Here is a 17,561-nt window from a genome sequence, read left to right as displayed (position 1 = left end):
GAGAAGAAGGTAGAACAGGAGATATGGGATGAAGGAGGCGGCACCATTGTCACTGAGAAGCTTGGCCGAAGCTTTGCTTTGTCGTCTTGTCAAAGAGCATTCCGTCTCCCCCCTGTCGATTTCTGTCTTACTTCGGGCTCAATATCCGGTGAGCCACACCCACTGAAAGCCGTGAGTTTTCTCTTTCGCGTGCAGTGTTATAGACACCCCCATAGACAGGCTCCGCACACCAGCCACGCTGCAGTGCTTTCTCAATAGCGTCCAACCCCAGCATGCAATCCAGACGCGCAGCTCACTCGCCACAGTCAAAGGAAAAGAGCTTTCTCTGCTGATCAGCATTGGGCTGGAGCGTTGGGCAGACGGAACGTGTCAGGCATTGAGTGCGACAAAACAGAAGGGAGAAAAAAACATTGGATGTGGTTTTTTTTTGGCCCCCCAGCCGTCCGCGTCGCAGTGCCCCAACAAAGACCCGATGACCAGACAGAAAAACAGATCACAGATGTCTTTTGCCGATGGCTGTCAGCAAAGAGCAGCGAAACGATCGCCCCCTCGCCGCGGCTAATGCATGGCATCGAGCATGTCTCCCACCAGCGACACGGTGTGCGCCCACATGAGCCAAGAAGGGGGGCCGAGACAGAGCTTGCGAAAACAGTCGGGAGTCCACATCCATTGATCCATTTGCTGTGTCGGCTGCTAGGCGACTTGTCGTGCGCTATTTTCTCCTCTCGGGCCTGGCTTGACCCAACGGTGAACGGAGATGGACACGCACGGCTGATTCGCCGGTTCGCTAACTCTTCGACTGGGTAATAAGACTCATGCGTGATGCCTCGCATACACGCAGCGCACCACAAATTCAACTGCTGCTCGCTCTTTGAGCAAAGCCACAAGCTGGCGAGTAGCCTCTTGCTCGACGAGAGGGCGCCCGCCCGGTTCTCAACTGCGCTCTGGCTTCCCACTTCTAGTGTGGAATTTTGGAGTTCTTAGACAGCGGCTCTCATCTCGATCCGCACCAGGCACGAATATCATATATTGGTTGCTCCTCCTCGGTATGGAGTACCAAGCATTTGGTGGATGCAGCAGCCTCCATGCAAATATCCAAATTTAGCATCGCGGCAATCCACATGGTTTCTCAATGCCGTAACTGATCTTCGGTGGATACACGTGTAGAAACACCAGGTTCAAGACCACATCCATCCTTTTGCAATTTTAAATGCTCTTGCTTCTTATTGCAGAAGTCTTCCAGGAGAAGGGAGATAGCATCGTCGGTATACAACCTATTGTGTCGCATACTCCTGCCACCTTGGCGGAGCACGGCACTCCATATAGCGGCTCGAGGCCCTTGCAAAGAACGATGTGACCCATGCCAAAGATTGCCACGGCGCACAAGCTAGTGTGCTACGACGTTGAGAAGCGGCCCAGTCACTTCGAGCCTTTTCCACCAAGCAGAAGAAACACTGGGTGATACAGGAATATGACACGCATATTGCTGCTCCACGCCGCATTGCTCCAAAAGCAGGTACTCTGTACCCCGTACTCGTACGTGCAAATGCTTTTCGACAGTCTCCTTTTTCGCTGAACGGGGGAGGATCCTGGCAGCTCTGAGCATCCATACTAGTGACTCTGAGCTAGTGCCTGTACGAGGTAGGCCGTTCTCCATATATGCCCAACGTTCCGGGGCTTATTGGGCTTTTCTCGCGTGGACGAAGCAATATCTGTACTGTACATACAGGTACGAGTGGTACATACCCGTGTGCCAAACTGCATATTACACCACGCTCCTTGTGAATATCCAGGGGCGGAGCTTCCCAACAAGGAAGACAAGTAAACAAAGAACTTGGGATTCGTTCAAGAAAAAAAAAATTCAATGGCATTATCTGCGTGACGCATATGTAGTCATATTCCCATTAGGCGATGCATGTCCTGGCCTAGAGCCTTCTTCCCGTAGCGTGTATATCATATGTCGACATCCCATGTCCTCCCACCCATTGTAATACCCAGACCGAGAGGTGATACCCTCCAAAAAGAAAAAAAGGCGAAATTACTCGTGTACTATATCCTAGCTAAATGCGTGTACAGCCGGATCCAAACCACCCGATGAAATCGAAGAAAGAAAATAAGAAAAAGAAGAGAAGAAAGAAAAGGAGAGGGTTAGAGAGAGAGAGAGAATGAGAGCGGTTGCCAAACAGTAATGATCCGGTTGGGGGTATTCGAATGCAACAAAAGCAACCAGACATTGTGAGCCCAATCCCGTCCAGCAGAATGGGGGTAGACGACGCCGCAACCGTCCCACAGCTCCAGGTAAAGATGGGTATGCAATCGCAACGTGGTAAATCCAAGGCGCCTTGGTATCTTTGAAATTATCATCACCTTCCAACTCCAGCACAGAATATCCCTCTTTCATGCCCGCCTCGCTCGAATTACTGTGGGTTCCTGAAAGAGAAGAAAAACAAAATTAGAACAGCAAGGATATGCGCCATCACAGCCGCAATATCTCTAGAAAAGGAGCCGAAGAGCCAGGCCTGTCCGGACGGCAGCAGGGCCTTCGGGTCCGTCGTCAATGGACATCTCCCAATCTCGTTTGATGCTTGGTTGTTCAACCACATCCTCAATCTCCAGCTGCATGTCTTGGCCCTCCCTCAACTCCTGGACGAAATCATCGTCTATTTCGACCTCGATACCGGCCGGCTTCGTCACATGAATGGTCCGGATTATGAGAGATGCGTCGAGTCCCCACTTGGCGGCGATCCGGCCGTTGAGTTCCCGGAGCGTGCGCGATGAAAGATAGATGGCCCTGTGGTACTCCTTCTTTCCAGTCTCTGCCCTTCCCGAATAAGCAATGTAGAAACAAGCTACCGGCTTGGCTGGCCGCTCAGGCGGAGGTCGATAAGTCGGGTCGACACCTAGAGCCTCAATCCATCCACTTAAGGTTCCGTCTTCCTCTGTTTTGCTGATCGTAGTGGGGTTTTCGACCCTCTTGACTCCAGTAGAATCAAAATTCTGCCACTGTAATCCGGGGCCGATGGCAGATGCTTGAGACGCTAGAGAGAGTGAGCTTGGGGAGGGAGACACCAACGAGCCGGCAACGGAGCTGTGTGTGCTGCGAGCCTGCCAATTGCTCCCTTCACGCAAAAAGTCTACCTTGCCTGGTAGTGATTCGCCCTGTAGTGATACAGGATGCAAGTCGGGGTCATCGAGCTCATCGCCCCGTAGATACAGAACACTCACGGGTCTCGTGCTCGTGAACATGTCTTGAAGTGTCTGCAACTTGAAATGCAAATCATCTTCCAATGTCAAGCGGGGGGCTGCACCACCAGCAGAGCTAGCGGAGGACATGGACCAAGTTCTTTTGTGTTTGTGCTTGGCAGGTATTCCTCCTTTCGCCGCAGCTCCTGATCTCTTTCGTTTGAATTCCTTCAGCCCACTCTCAGCTTGCGCAATCTGCTGTTTGAGCTTGTCAATCGACTTCTTCACATGGGCAACATCGTTGGAGAGCTTTCGTTCGGCACCGTGGTCCCTAAACAGCTTGACTTTGCAATAGCATGTTTCAGGGGCGGCATCTGGAGGCGACGGTAACTGATCTGCAGAGAAAAGGCTAGTCTTGGCACAGAGCCGTACGGGAATGCCTTTGACACCTTTCGAATGGCTGAAATCGGTCGAGAGAAAGTTGAAGCGGACAGGGATGTTGACTTCGGCGGCACCATTTGAACCAGGCGTCCATATGACGGAGAAGCCGTCAAAGGACGAAGATTCCAGCTCAACCCGCGTTCTCTTGTCATCACCTTCGGCAGGTTGGCCAGCTTCGACGTACTCGACAGCTTGTAAACGGCCACCTCTTTGATGAGCCTCGTTTGTTCCCCTGCCCTCTTTCCATAAGCTCCAGCAAACGCCTGGTTTCTGTCGCTGCTGCTCATCTTCAAATGATATGCGCACGTACGTCCTGTATCTAGTACCAGGGCTGACAGGGACTGCTGTGCCTGTGTCGACGATGGATAACGTATAGGCTTGCCCCTTGTTCAAGTAAGTCACCGGTATCTCAGTGGAATGCTTTACCATAGCTGTGGGGGCATTCAGCGTAGAGTGAAATCGAAATTTCTCAGCGGATGCCGGGAGAGGATGAGTCATCGGAACTCCCATTAGCTGCTGCGGGTGCAGTGCAGAGGCAATCGTCGGGATTCGTTCATCTGACGGATCCGAGTCCATTGGAGATCCATCATGATCCATCGTCTCGTAACCCGTATCGTGATGTACGAATTCGGTCGGTACGACGGTTGGTACGAAACCTGGCTGCGGAGGTGGTGCTTGGTGGACGAAGGCCTCAAAGGGGGCGATTGGAAGCGTGTCTATTGTAGGGAAGCCTGCCAGGTTGGGAACTTCAATGCTTGGTTGGATGATATCGAGTGTCGTCGGTACCGATAGGGGAGTTTCTAAGCCAGTGGTTATAGCCATTGCGGAAGGGGGCACTATCTCAACTGCCTGAGGCGGAAGCAAGGTGCCTGATCCTCCAGGTGTGGGAGGATAGTATGCTTGAGGACCTGCAACGCCTGTCACGCCTGGAATGCCAGCAACGCTTGTAACGTTAGTAACGCCGGCAACACCTGGCGTGAGGGGATTGAAGCTAAAGGCATTGGAATCGAGGAGTGAGGGTGTAAATCGCCAAGGGTCATTAACAGCTCGTGGCGTGGGGTCCATGTCTCGAAAGGCAGTTTCGATACGTGCTCTATCGTGTTCCTAGTTAGCATTCGAGGGAACTAAGTCGTTATAAACAGAAGGTCCAAGTAGACAAGCATAGCTTGATCATGATGCGCTGGCTTTTAATCAGGAGGAAGCTCAACCTACCTATCATTGACTGGTGCATTGATAATGGGTTGAAAGACGGCAGTGGTTGCCTGAGAGATGGCAGGGGCGGCAGGCTCTGAGACTCCGGTAGAGACCTCTGGGAACTGCTGTCTGAAATCTGCCAATAACTCATCATCAGGCTTCCGCGCACTCGTTCTACAAGTATCAAATTACGTTAGTATATCAAAGTTGGCAAGTCAAAAGCTGGGGAGGTATGGATTCGAGGCTGCGCAGTTTTTCTTTATCAGGTGATATCCACCTTGAACCCATCTGCAAAGCCGCTGGAGCCATATCAAGCTGATTTGGAGTTTCGAAGATAACACAGGCTGCGGAGAGACGGGGATAATGTACTCGCGATGGGTAATACGGAACAGATAAAAGGCGCCTCACCTTGAACGAAACATGTTTGCGGCGATGCGAAGCGCCTGTGTGCCCCGAGACGCTTATCAAGATTCAAAAAGAACCTAAGGGAAGTGTGTGAAATTCAATCCAGTCTGGTTCTGTGCCCCTGTCCTTTCACGCAAAGATGGTAGTCCTGTTTGCCTGTTACGTGTCGTCGCAGCGTATAGGCGGTCGAGCTACTGGTGAAGAGAGAGTAGTGCGATAAGCCGCATAAGACACTTTTTAGAGGCGAGAGGGTAGGATATGACTCTCAAAGGCCAGCAAAACCGGGGAGCTGAAGCTGGCTGTGGTCGCGATGCTCATTCACCACCTCGGAGAGTTCTCCGCCGCTGTAAGCGCAATGCCGGTGACACGAAGGCGCCCTTGAAACCGTTGGCAGCTCTCAAAAGCCGGGCCGCTAATCTGGCAATGCTTGTAAGTCGTCTCCTTGTCGGATTCGCAGCGCGCGGGACGGAACGAGAGGAGGGAGCGACGGGGGATGTCAAAACGGGAGAAACGATGGTACGAAGTGAAGAGAAGGAAAAGTATGATCAAACGGGCGAGCAAAGAGATGTTGCCTCGAAGGCCCCGTCGGCTGGTGATGGAGGCGCTGGGTCGGGTGTATATTAATTAGAGACGCAACTGGCGGCGGGGCCAAGCTTTCGATCTGGTCGCTTTTTCCCCTAGTAAGAGCTGGCCTGATGTTCTGGACCGTCTTAGGCGTGGAGCCCCTGTGCTGTGCTTGTCTCGCAACGCTGTGGCTCGCCCTTGTCCCCTGCTGTGGCTCCGTGCTTTGGGGGTGTCGTGGTTGGCCTTTGGGGGGATCTTTGTTTTTTTTTTTTTTGCGCAGCGGTGCTCGAGGATTTCTGGTGTGCTGGGGGAGGGGGGTGGTGCCGCCATTGAGGGCTGCATGGGGCAGATGCGACAGCGGATCGAAAAGTGAGTGGTGAATCGGCACACCCCGAGGAGCGTTCTTAGGTTCATGGGCAGTAGCTTTATGCAGTGCTAGTCCCAGGTAGTAGTGCTGTCGATGGAGAATTTTCGCTGGGGCCGTAGCAGCTTAGTTTCGGTAGCTCCTCGTACAGTAGTGGCTGACCGAGGACTCAGGCACTCGTTCGGCATGTGGATGCGCGCGCGGTTGAATTATTTTTTTTCCTGGCCCAATCAAAGTAGTAGGAGGCAGCCGGTTTGTGAGTTGAGCGAGATAGTAGGAGAAGAGAGTCAGATACTAGATGGAGGAGGATGGAAGAAGATTTTTAAAGGCGAGTAGTAGAAAGGAAGGACTCGGCACAGAAGAAGAGAGAAGGAACCCCCATCGGTAAGATGTTACTAAGATAAGGCAGGTACCTGCCTGGATGGATTGAAAAAGCGCACATGGCAAGTACGGACGGGATGCGATGTGCCTCAGCCAGCTGAGCAGATGGTTTGATACTGTCTGTACAGGGTTTTTTGTACAGTACAGTAACAGTACAGTCCACTACATGGTCCGCCTTTCTTTCTACTGACTCTGTAGAATGTGCATCGTGCGCCGTTCAGGTACTACCTATTACTACTAACTAATAGGTGGCATCCATCTCTAAAATGCATTGAAGCAGAGTCCAGTAACAAACAGCACGGGTGCTACCTAGACGGCATCGTCTGCATGCATGCACACCGAGTCGTTTCTGGCCACGAGAGCCGGAGCTGCAGCTGCAGCCTGCGCCGTACTCGTACGAGTGTACAAGTGTACTTGGATACTTCCCCCATCCATTCAGCAGGGTCGCACCGTGCAAGTCACAGTGCGCGAACACCGCCCGCCATCCCGCTGCAGACAGCACCTGAGGCCTGTATCCGGACAGTCGCTCCGTCGAGCAAAGCAATTGGCCGGTGCCATTTGCCGTCCGCCAGAACGCCAGCGCTCTGCTAGCACTTCTAGCATCGTTGCTTGGTCTTATTCCTCGGCGCCACCAGCCACGAGGCTCCCTGTCTTGTCTCTGCATCGAAATCAATTTGCTAGCGCGACAGTGGCCAAGGTGCACCGGCCCTCGCTAGCCTCAATCGCTTTCCGCTATGTCAACGCCCCTCTGGTTCGTTTCGCTTCTCTTCCCTTTGTTTTAACGGCTGGCATGGCATGGGAGCCTGTTCAATAATCGACGCCGTCCTCGGACCAAGACGGGATGGAGGCCTGTACGAGTTACCGGGAAACATTTGATATCTCATCTCTGCCAAAGGAGCTGGAAGGGATACTCCGTACTCCAGACTCCATACTCCATACTCCATGCGAAATGCCTGAGTGGGTAAAACAGCATCTCCTCCGGCCGGCGACCAAAAACTCTACAAGCGAGTTCCGTGTTCCCGGGGGTTAGCAAGAACCCGGCATGTCAGAATCAATGCCACTATCACGACTGCGTATTACTATTGCTACTGTAGTACCTACAAAACACCAAGCTCATCAGATGATACTCCGGCACCTATACTTGTTCGCTCGTGCTGATATTACTAGGTAGGTAGCAGCAGGTACTTACTCTTCATGCCGGCCTCTGATAAGGCGACAACAACCTCCGGAGGGAGGTCGCTATCCGCCGTCCCACGCTGCTACCCTCGGCCGCCGGGTGCAGCAGAGCCCTGTCGAATCTCCGAGGCAGGGTGTGGTCCCAACATGAGAAAATAAAGAAACCTATGGAAGGCGTTCTCTTCATCGCCTAGCGGCCAGACCCGTTGCAGGCCGTGTGGCTGTGCCCGCGCGACTACATGTGGTTGTATGCAAGGAGCACAGAATACCACTGCCGCTGCCAGTTGCTTACAAGGGCAGCATGTGCTCTACTTGGTATGCCCTTGCTTGCATTAAACCGAAGCATTCCAAACGGAGTACAAAGACACGGTGTGACCAAGGCTCTTGAGAACCAATCGACTGCGTGTTATATACGTATACCCGCGCGCTCACTCGCTGATGACTTTTCTCGAACAAAGGGGAAAAAAAAAAAAAAAAAAAAAAAAAGGCAAAGGAGACTAGCCACGGCGTAGCATGGGATGGCATCTAAGAAGGTGGCGATTTTTGCGGTCCGTTTGCTCGGCCGCCGCGCCATCTACGAGCAATTCGGCCCTGTCATTGCTTAGACTATAACCCTTGCGTGCTTCTAATTTTTCAGATATCTAGGTAGAAATGCATCAATTGGGTAAAAATGCATTGGGTCTCAATCTCTTGGCTGCTGCTTAACGCCGGCTACATCCAGGCTTCCAGGCTGCCAGGGGCCGTCTTTCTATCAACTATCAAAACTACACACGCCGGCTCTGGTCCATCCCTTTTTTCCCTCTTGAACAACAGAATCTGAACAAAGGGGGAAAAAAAGAGCTTACGGGACACCCTACGGAACATGAGCCTCGTCAAACCGTTCAGTGGGGGTCATTTGACTGTTTAAGCCTACAGTTGAGCCTCTAGCCACCTGGGAGCTGTAAACTTTGCACGCACTTTGCACGGCATTCCGGGGTGGATGGCCGAGTCGTATGACCCGGGAGTGGCAGCTAGGTTCGCATGCACCCAAAGACTCTCATAGGTTCCCGGGGTGGCAAACTGTGGCGTATCAGGCATCAAAAGCTCACTGCCGTGTTGATGCTGATTGGTAGGTATAGCATTGAGGCGACGGAGAGGTTTATGCAATTTATTAAGCATCGCAGGGTTTATGGTAGGACGTAAACTTTTCATAGATGAAGATTTATTATATGTCGGTTTGTACTACGAAATAGCACCTGTGATAAAGAAACAACGGCTGAATGTTAGGTACTTACTAGGTAGATAGCCTAGACGTGGTCGATTCAATGCCTGATATACGGAGTCACCGAGATGCATCAAATATAGTTCTACATTACATCTATCTACCCACCTACCAAGCAGTATCTTTCATGTTTCACAATACACACAAATCATCAATTATTGCCATTATAATGACGTGTGTGAAATCTCCGAGATATGTATACACGTACACATTAGGCCTCACCTGTCTCGATGTGCATCTGTAAGACGCAGGACTTGCATTTTCAAAGCCGATGTTAACCCATCCCCACAAGTTGTTGCAGCTCATTCATGTGTTTTCGGTCAATGTAGTTTATAGCAGCTCTTATTTGCATTCTCACCTGACCACTTTATTTCTTTTGGTCGTTTGTTTATAATGTAGATTATCCGTAAGCCGGTCGATCAAAGCATCCAGAACAGATCTGCAAGTGCCTAACTTCGGCCGGTGCCAAACCAACCCCGGACTATTGTTTTTAAAAAAAGAGGATCCAACAACTAAGATACGTGCATGGAACCAACGTCTCTCCCTCTTCATTATCAATGTTAGAATCTCTCAATCCGCCACTCTCTGGTAATCTTTTCTAATATTCCGTTGCATCCGCCGTCTTAGTTCGCTGCAAAACTTTGCATATGGATCCATAAATTATCGCCCTGGAGGCCGCCGTCATCACAATGGCAACCTCGCTTCCGTACCACGAGCCAGGGATCGTCACAATCCTTATCCAGACGTCCTTTCTTCTTCTCCTCAATGTCGCCAATTTTGTGCTCGATCATAGTATCTACTGTGGCCTTCTCGGGCAGCTATTCGTAGGAGTAGCCTGGGGAACGCCCGGAGCCAAATGGCTGAGCGAAGAAGCTGAGCAGGTTGTTGTCCAATTGGGCTATCTTGGATTGCTGCTCTTGGTATATGAAGGTAAAATCCATTGAGCCATCCAATCATTTCTCAATTCACATAAGCTAATTTTATCCAAACAGGCGGCCTTTCAACCTGTCTAGGCGCCCTCAGGGCCAATCTTTGGCTATCTTCATGCGTTGCCATTACCGGTATCAGCGTGCCCATGGGCCTCTCCTTCGTCCTCCAGAAGCTCAGTGGTGCAACGCCTCTCCAGGCGTTTGCTGCCGGTGCAGCGTTATGTTCTACCAGCCTTGGTACGACATTCACTGTGCTTCGGTCAACTGGCCTGATCACGTCCAGGCTCGGTGTCGTGCTCACCAGTGCCGCCATGATGGATGACGTTGTTGGCCTTGTCATGGTCCAGATTATCTCCAATTTAGGGTCATCCGGTGCTGAGATCAGTGCCGTGACTGTCGTTAGGCCGCTTCTGGTATCCATTGCATTTGCAGTATGCGCTCCTCTTGTTTGTGTCTTTATTGCCAAGCCGTTCACTCTCTGGTTGAACTTTTGGAGGGTGAAACATCCTCTGGGATATATCAATCAGCTTTTCAACAAGAGAGGAACACCATGGGCCATTCATACCTCTATTTTAGTTGGCTGTATTACGGGGTCAACATACGCGGGCACTTCTAATTTATTCGCTGCCTATATTGCGGGCGCAGCCATCAGTTGGTGGGACTCTGAAGTATCTCATCCTACTAATGAGAAGACGGCATCGAAAACATCACCTCCAATGCAAAATCAAACTTCTGGACAATCAGAAGCAGATAATACTATCATTTCCGAACATACTGCTTCAGAGGCCAAGAGACCGGATACCTCTGGAATGGCTACCTTTGAAAGGTATTATCTGCAGCCCCTCGAAAGGATCCTGAAGCCGTTCTTCTTTGTAAGTGATTCCCTCTAATGACTTAGAACTTCTCTAATAATCCAAGGCGTCTATTGGTTTCTCTATCCCAATAACCGAGATGTTCAAGGGTTCTATTGTATGGAAAGGGCTTGTATACACCGCTCTGATGATGGTCGGCAAGTTACTCTGCGGCGCCTGGCTCCTTCGCATCTCCATTGCCTCTCTTCTGCCCACCAAATTATCAGCCTTTGTCAAGCATCCGAAGCTACAAATGGCGCATTTCTGGGGGCGAATTCACGAAAAGCCCAAGACGTCCCCTAACTCAGCAACTTCTACACATACAGCTCAAACCCAAGAGCCCTCGCCAGCATCGCAATCAAGCCGAGAGGCAGCCACGCAAACGACACCATCTCATTCTGATCCTTCTGGAGCCAATCCGCGATCAATTTACCCTGCTTCTATATTGGGCTGTGCAATGACCGCTCGCGGCGAGATTGGCTTCTTGATTTCATCCATTGCTGAAAGTAACAAGATATTCTCTTCGTCACCGACTGATGATGGAAAGAGTTCGGAAATATTCCTCATTGTTACGTGGGCCATAATGCTGTGCACAATTCTAGGACCTTTATCGCTGGGACTTACGGTGAGACGAGTGAAGCAGCTGCAGCAGGGTGTTGAGAAGCAAGGTCGCCTGGTTCAGAAAGATGTGCTTGGTGTCTGGGGTGTTTCTTGAGGCCCAAGCTAGAGTACCACTCTAATTGGGATATCGTGTTGTGTACTATACAAAATGAAATAATGAACTTATGACCGTGTGAAGAATTAGAATACTTTCAAACTCTATGAAAACCCAATTTCAGCTACTAATAGCTCTGAACGGAGTTGCTTGTCGGTCTTACTTCTAGCAATGCATTACACTTTGATACATAGACACCTTTAATCAGGCATCTTCTCCGTAATAATCAACCAGTGGCTATACGAAGTAACGCTTGCTTAATACGAACTTCAAGAGTTTGTTGACATATTGCCCAGGATTGTGGAAGCAGTCCACCAACAACTTATTTTGCCTACTAATGAATCACTATATCAGGAAACACGGAGTATAATTTACTCATCCTCCGCAAAAAAAAGTTTTCTCGTATATACCAAACTATATATTTCCATTTTTTCTTCCGTCTAGCATACAATATCTCCCATGATGCAGACGGCACTTGTGACTCAAGATAAGCTCCAGCCAGCGTATGCCGTCCGTCACCCCACCTTGGAGCGCCACACCGAAAGCTTCACCGCGGTGAGAAATTTCCACCACAGCCCTTGCTAGTTGAGTCACCCATGCTTGTCGCAAATCCAACTTCTCCCACCACAAATCCCCAATTCAAAGCGCTCCTCCAAGCTTCGCCTTTTTGCGCCGGGACTCTCGCCATGTCGCACAAGGGAAAGAACAGCGCCGGCTCGGCAAAGGGCAAAAAACCTGCCAAGTCGGGCGCAGAGAGCAAAGGCGAAGATGTTCTGCAGGCTGTGGTGCGTCCAGTCATCGCGGGGTTCTGTTGGAAGCGATAGCTAATCACTGACTTGCGCACAGGTTCTCGCAGATTCGTTCCAGGACAGATTCAAGCCCTTTACAGTAGAGAAGCCGAGAGTATGTGAACCTTGCAAAGCTCGAGGAGCTTGATTGAGAATGTGGCCGCCAGCTGACTGCCATCAACTACAGTGTCTCCTACCGCTGGCCAACACCCCTCTAATCGAGTATACGCTCGAGTTCCTGGCCATGAACGGCGTTCAGGAAGTCTACATCTACTGCGGCGCACACACAGACCAGGTCGAAGATTACATCAGTCACTCTAGATGGGCGTCGTCGTCAAAATCGTGTCCGTTCTCGGTGCTGCAGTTTGTTCGAGTTGCCGATGCGAGATCAGTTGGTGACGTCCTCCGCGACATGGACAAGCGATCGTTGGTGGACGGCGATTTCCTCCTGGTGCATGGCGATCTTGTGTCGAACTTGATTCTAGATGGCGCCCTGGCAGCGCACCGAAAACGAAGAGAGACGAGTGCCGCGAATATCATGACCATGGTCCTGCACAGCGGAGGACCCGCGGATCACAGGACCAAGACAAAGGGAATCACGCCAGTGTTTGTGGTGGACACCAAGACTCAGCGCTGTCTTCACTACGATGAGATGAACCCCTTGCAGAGCGACCACTACCTCTCCATGGATCCTCTCATTGCCGACGAGCTGTCAACCGAGTTTGAGATACGAGCCGACCTGATAGATGCTCAGATCGATATTTGTACTCCCGAGGTCTTGGCCCTATGGTCAGAAAGTTTCGACTATGAACTGCCAAGAAGAAACTTCCTGCACGGTGTGTTGAAAGATTGGGAACTCAACGGCAAGATGATCTACGCGGAAATCTTCGAGGATGGCTATGCTGCTCGAGCAAGCAACCTGCAGATGTACGATGCCATCAGCAGAGACGTCCTAGGCCGATGGACGTTCCCCTTTATCCCTGAAAACAACATCATGCCCAAGCAGACGTACAAGAAACACAGCAACAATGTTGTCATCGAGACTGGAGCTTCTCACGCTGCCGATGCCAAACTCCAAAACTCCGTCATTGGAACCAATTCTAGCATCGGATCTGGAAGCAGAATCGTCAACTCCATCATTGGCACTGGTTGCAAGATCGGCGCCAATGTCACCCTTGAAAACTCGTTCATTTGGAACAACACCACTGTGGGAGATGGCACCGCCATATCACAATCCATCTTGGCTGGTGACGTAGTTATCGGTAAAGGCTGCACAATACCTACCGGATCACTCCTCTCCTACGGCGTTCACATCAGCGACTCCATCTCCCTTTCTACCGCTGCAGTGCTATCAACCGTTACTTCTACCGGCAAGCAGGTCACCAATGACACCAAGCTTCTCGGTCCCGACGGCAACGCAGCCCCCTTCTTCGACCCCGAAGACGACGAGCTCGACGACGAAGACCCCTCCCGGCTCCAAAAGTCTCTCATCTACTCCCTCGCAAACTACAACCTATCCACCTCATCCATCTCAACGTTTGCCTCCGATGTCGACTCCGACGATGACAACGACAGCAACTTCCTTTCCACCGATGCTGCGCACTCCAACAGATCACGCCTCTCGTCCTTTGCGTCAGACGACTCGGCCGGCAAGATTTCCTTCCACACCGATGCCGTCCACGGCCTGCTCGACGCTCTGCGTGCCGATTCTGGTGACTTTGACTCTGCCAAGCTGGAATTCATGGGTCTGCGTCTCGCCAACAACGCTTCCGACGCCATGATGCGAAAGGCCGTCGCAACGGCCTTCACCCGCCGCGCAGTCGAACTCGTCACCCCCGAACACGGCGGCCTCGACGCCAGTAAGGCGGCGGACAGGGCCTTCACCGCGTGCAAGGGCGCCTCCAAGTTCGTCAACGAGGTTGGTGTTGGTGGCGGCGAGCCCGCGCAGGTAGAGTTCATCCTCGCATTGCAGCGCGCCCTGCAGCACTACTCCAAGGGCCAGGAGCAGAGCAAAGCCGCCACGCTTCTTCCCGCTATGCTGCAGCAGCTCTATGCGCTGGATATTTTGGAGGAGGAAGGTATTTTGGGGTGGTGGGCGGATGCGCGTGCCGTGGAGGGTGAGTCTATGGCTGCGTTGAAAGAGAAGTGCAGAGTGCTCGTCGAGTGGCTTGAAAACGCATCGGAGGAAGACGATGACGATGACGACGACGATGATGACAGTGACTAGACAAACAAAGTAAAAAGTTCAAAGTTAAAAAAGGATAGGCACAATGATACAAGACAAATGAACCAACATCAGCTCGAGAAGAGTAGAAAGAAAAAGGGGGGGGTGAGGATTTAGAACAGGTAGCGAGATTCGCCCAAGCTCGGTATCATTTATATATTGCCTCATTTGATAAGCTTAATCCGAGCTATATCTTAAAAACAAAAACTAAAACGAAGATGCATGCCGTCCCTCCAGCCCTTATTTCTCAATATGCATGTTCCCTTAAAGCGCCATATTCGCCCTAAATTGCCTGAAAATGCCCTCCTTTGGACGCAATTTCTCTTGTGGATGAAGCAAAAGACCCATACCCTCCGTAATTACCAGTACCGTACCAAAAAGAAAAAAATGAGAAAAATAAAAGGGAGATGTGATGTCTTGCTGTGACCATTCTTCTCCTCCAGCTCGTCCAGTCTTCAGAACGCTAGCCATGTTCATATCCATGTTAGATATCAATATAAGCAGCAGCCATCCTACTTCTAATAGTAACTCTGTAGATCTGAACCGTTGGATGGCTGTCCGCCCATTGGTCGACCCCGGCCAAAGGAGCCCGGAGGAGCATCATTGGACTGACCCTTGGGATCAACGTCATCGAGAGATCGGTAGCCATGCCCACCGCGTCCGCGTCCACCTCGTCCGCCCCTGGAGGCACGATGGCTTCGGCCAGGCTTTCCGCCCTTATTGCGGCCCCTACCAGAATGAAAGCCTCTGGACTCATTTCGGCCGGCATACTGAACCGACCGAGCCGCCCATTCTTCATCTGCATTGTGCTTGCGCTTGTGGGACTTGTTGGCAAAGAGACTCTGGTATTCATCTTCTTTGGGGTCTTCTGCCTCAATGCGGAGAACCACCTTTTCACCAACAGTCGTCTCAAATGAAAAGCGCTCTTCTACCGGCACAGGCTGCCAAGCAGTAATCTTCCCAGCATCCATAGGGCGAGCGCCTTTTCTAAGGGCAAGCACGACAAGCGGTATGGGGTTATCGGTGTGAAACTTTGCAGTGTGAGGCACGGGGCGGACACACGCAGCCCAGATGGAGTTGTCAAAACAGGCTGTGCCGGTGACCTCCCACAACATCTTGCTGCCCATGCCACCAACCTTTTCAAGTATGCTTGTGGGGCATGGCCTGGGGCAGATGAGGATATTGTTGGCATGGAACTTGAGGTCGTTATTTGATACGCTAGCAGGAATCTTGGCGAGCTTCAGAAGCTTCTTAATGTCGTCGCCGCCTATCATATAGCTAGTGAAGAAGACTGTCTTCTTGATCATGAGCTTGCTCTTGGAGGAAGGCTCTTTAGTCAAGGTAGTGTTGTGTTGGTTGATCATGTGTTGGACTTCGGCGACTTCTACGACGGGGTCAAGAAGGGTTGAAGAGTCGACCACTTGGACAACGTCGGCTGTGATAAGGCCTCGCGTAGGCGCTTCGGTCTGACGCCTGTTGTATTCGGCAAAGAAGTCTCGGAATCCCTTTGTATGCCTAGGGCGGTCTTCGTATACTTTGATCTCGGTCGCCTGCTGGTACGTCTCCATGAGGGCCTCGAAAAACAGCTGCTTGAAGTGCATTGTGTTCTGAAAGCTCTGGTTTGCAGGGCTGACTCTCGGTTTCAAGCTGACCATGTCGAACTCGAGTCCTTTGCTTGTCACCATCCTTTTGATCAGCTCGCCAAAGCCATGCTCAGAGCGGCCCGTCAACAGCACGCAGAGAGCATCTGGCTGCTTCGTGCTTAGCTTGACAAGATCAGCCACCTTTTCGTTCCACCAGCCCTCCCAAGCTCGCTCTTCTTCCTTCTCAGCGCCTTCGCCAGTGGCTGCAAGTATGCGGTTATCATGCCACCACCCGCCATTGTAAAATGCTTCTTGGGTCGCGAGCAATCCTATCGTCGGGCCAGTCCACAGAGTCGGGTTTGGCATGGGGGTTCGGAATACTGAGGGTGTCTCCAGGTCAGTCTTGGATATGAAGTTTAAATGATGATGGGAGAGCAAGGGGCAAACGTACGTGTGTTGTCGAAATCGTAGACATGGAGAACTCGGACCTTGTCAACAGCTAAGACGATCAATTAGCCCCGGAAACACGCAGAAAGAGCACATGCAGCATGACGAACCTGGGAGCTGCTTCGTCAAGATGGACCATCGGCCGAGAGCCGTGACTGTGAACTGCGAGCTCTTGGCGCCATGGTATGCGCTGTACGCTGATGCCATGGCGCTCGATAGAGAGGAGGAGAGACGGCGAAGACGAGCGGCGACGGTAATGCTGCGGGATTGGAGGGTGCAGTGCGTCTGTTGCTGTTGCTGTTGCTGTTGCTGTTGCTGTTGGCGGCCTAAAGTCGTGATGCAGGCGCTAGGCCGAAGTTTTTGGGCCGAGAAGATGTCGAGGGTCAGGTTGGAATTTCTTGGCTGTATATAGCTGGAGGCGGCTGTAGGTCTTGCGCAGCGCCTGGCCCTTCTGAAGGGGACCTGCTTTAGTGGGCTGTGCACTGGAGGTCAGCAGCAATACGCAATACGGCAGTGGCTGCTCCTCTCCCGTCATATTGATGTGCCCTTACCCTGCATTCATCTCATTCCTGCCAATTCATGACCTCGGGATCGTCTGGGGAGCGATTGGAACAGCGATTGAGACTTTTGAGTTTTGGTGCTGCGAGCTGTGTCTGATGTGAGATTATCTCATCAACTCTGCTGTTTTTAGCTGGCGAAGCCAATTGTAAGCTGATCGAATGAACTTACCACCGAGGAATGATGAGGGTGGCGATTGGGTTGGCGCTCTCACCCGCTTTGTGCTTTGTTTCGATCTATGAAAACGGCAGAGTCGGGGCTTGACTTTGCCGTTAAGAGTGAGTGCATGTGATCTCATCACATCGATGCAAGTTCTAGCCCTGATTCTTATTTTGCTAACTCGGCACCCCGCGATTCCGAAGAATGCGGAGGAAGAGCTACAGCTTAAGCTCAGAGTACCCACCACGTACCTAGATGCCCATTTCCTTTGAGAGGTACAATGGAAGGCATGTATCTACTCCTGCACATAACAAGTGCGCCTTGACTTTTTGCTACTG

The 17,561-nt window shown here is 51.4% G+C and overlaps 6 protein-coding genes across 6 annotated transcripts; 3 read left to right on the top strand and 3 right to left on the bottom strand.

Annotated features, from left to right (window-relative positions):
* Positions 1 to 295: 295 nt before the first annotated feature.
* On the bottom strand, positions 296 to 1,210 carry M431DRAFT_276833 (hypothetical protein). The gene has a single exon (XM_024913984.1). It carries the CDS (start codon positions 831 to 833, stop codon positions 333 to 335), a length of 501 nt encoding a protein of 166 aa, XP_024768945.1. The 5' UTR covers positions 834 to 1,210; the 3' UTR covers positions 296 to 332.
* An 842-nt stretch (positions 1,211 to 2,052) lies between these two features.
* Positions 2,053 to 5,240, bottom strand: M431DRAFT_543285 (hypothetical protein; the record flags this gene model as incomplete). The annotated part of the gene is made up of 3 exons (XM_024921150.1): positions 2,053 to 4,717; positions 4,837 to 4,992; positions 5,227 to 5,240. The coding sequence occupies 3 exons, from the start codon at positions 5,238 to 5,240 to the stop codon at positions 2,494 to 2,496; spliced, it is 2,394 nt and encodes a 797-aa protein (XP_024768944.1). The 3' UTR covers positions 2,053 to 2,493.
* A 1,623-nt stretch (positions 5,241 to 6,863) lies between these two features.
* On the top strand, positions 6,864 to 7,346 carry M431DRAFT_486889 (hypothetical protein; the record flags this gene model as incomplete). Its single annotated transcript, XM_024916438.1, has 1 exon — positions 6,864 to 7,346. The coding sequence occupies one exon, from the start codon at positions 6,864 to 6,866 to the stop codon at positions 7,344 to 7,346; it is 483 nt and encodes a 160-aa protein (XP_024768943.1).
* Positions 7,347 to 9,397: 2,051 nt separating this feature from the next.
* M431DRAFT_126510 (hypothetical protein) lies at positions 9,398 to 11,624 on the top strand. The gene is made up of 4 exons (XM_024912284.1): positions 9,398 to 9,528; positions 9,597 to 9,899; positions 9,962 to 10,770; positions 10,817 to 11,624. Exons 2-4 carry the CDS (start codon positions 9,659 to 9,661, stop codon positions 11,462 to 11,464), a joined length of 1,698 nt encoding a protein of 565 aa, XP_024768942.1. The 5' UTR covers positions 9,398 to 9,528; positions 9,597 to 9,658; the 3' UTR covers positions 11,465 to 11,624.
* A 526-nt stretch (positions 11,625 to 12,150) lies between these two features.
* Positions 12,151 to 14,479, top strand: M431DRAFT_97943 (hypothetical protein; the record flags this gene model as incomplete). The annotated part of the gene is made up of 3 exons (XM_024924979.1): positions 12,151 to 12,249; positions 12,311 to 12,367; positions 12,440 to 14,479. The coding sequence occupies 3 exons, from the start codon at positions 12,151 to 12,153 to the stop codon at positions 14,477 to 14,479; spliced, it is 2,196 nt and encodes a 731-aa protein (XP_024768941.1).
* Positions 14,480 to 14,994: 515 nt separating this feature from the next.
* M431DRAFT_97909 (hypothetical protein) lies at positions 14,995 to 16,713 on the bottom strand (the record flags this gene model as incomplete). The annotated part of the gene is made up of 3 exons (XM_024924975.1): positions 14,995 to 16,439; positions 16,511 to 16,558; positions 16,617 to 16,713. 3 exons carry the CDS (start codon positions 16,711 to 16,713, stop codon positions 14,995 to 14,997), a joined length of 1,590 nt encoding a protein of 529 aa, XP_024768940.1.
* Positions 16,714 to 17,561: the final 848 nt, after the last annotated feature.

This window comes from Trichoderma harzianum, assembly GCF_003025095.1.
Source record: "Trichoderma harzianum CBS 226.95 unplaced genomic scaffold M431scaffold_19, whole genome shotgun sequence".
Lineage (NCBI taxonomy): Eukaryota > Fungi > Ascomycota > Sordariomycetes > Hypocreales > Hypocreaceae > Trichoderma > Trichoderma harzianum.
The sequence above is the reverse complement of the archived record's forward strand: the minus strand, read 5'-3'. Positions and strand labels throughout refer to the sequence as shown.

Coding starts and splice junctions, on each gene's coding strand:
- M431DRAFT_276833 (XM_024913984.1), bottom strand. CDS start 833: ATGCGAGGCATCACGCATGAGTCTTATTACCCAGTCGAAGAGTTAGCG.
- M431DRAFT_126510 (XM_024912284.1), top strand. CDS start 9,659: ATGGCAACCTCGCTTCCGTACCACGAGCCAGGGATCGTCACAATCCTT. Junction 9,900..9,961: donor GCTGCTCTTGGTATATGAAG/GTAAAATCCATT, acceptor TTATCCAAACAG/GCGGCCTTTCAACCTGTCTA. Junction 10,771..10,816: donor TCCTGAAGCCGTTCTTCTTT/GTAAGTGATTCC, acceptor TAATAATCCAAG/GCGTCTATTGGTTTCTCTAT.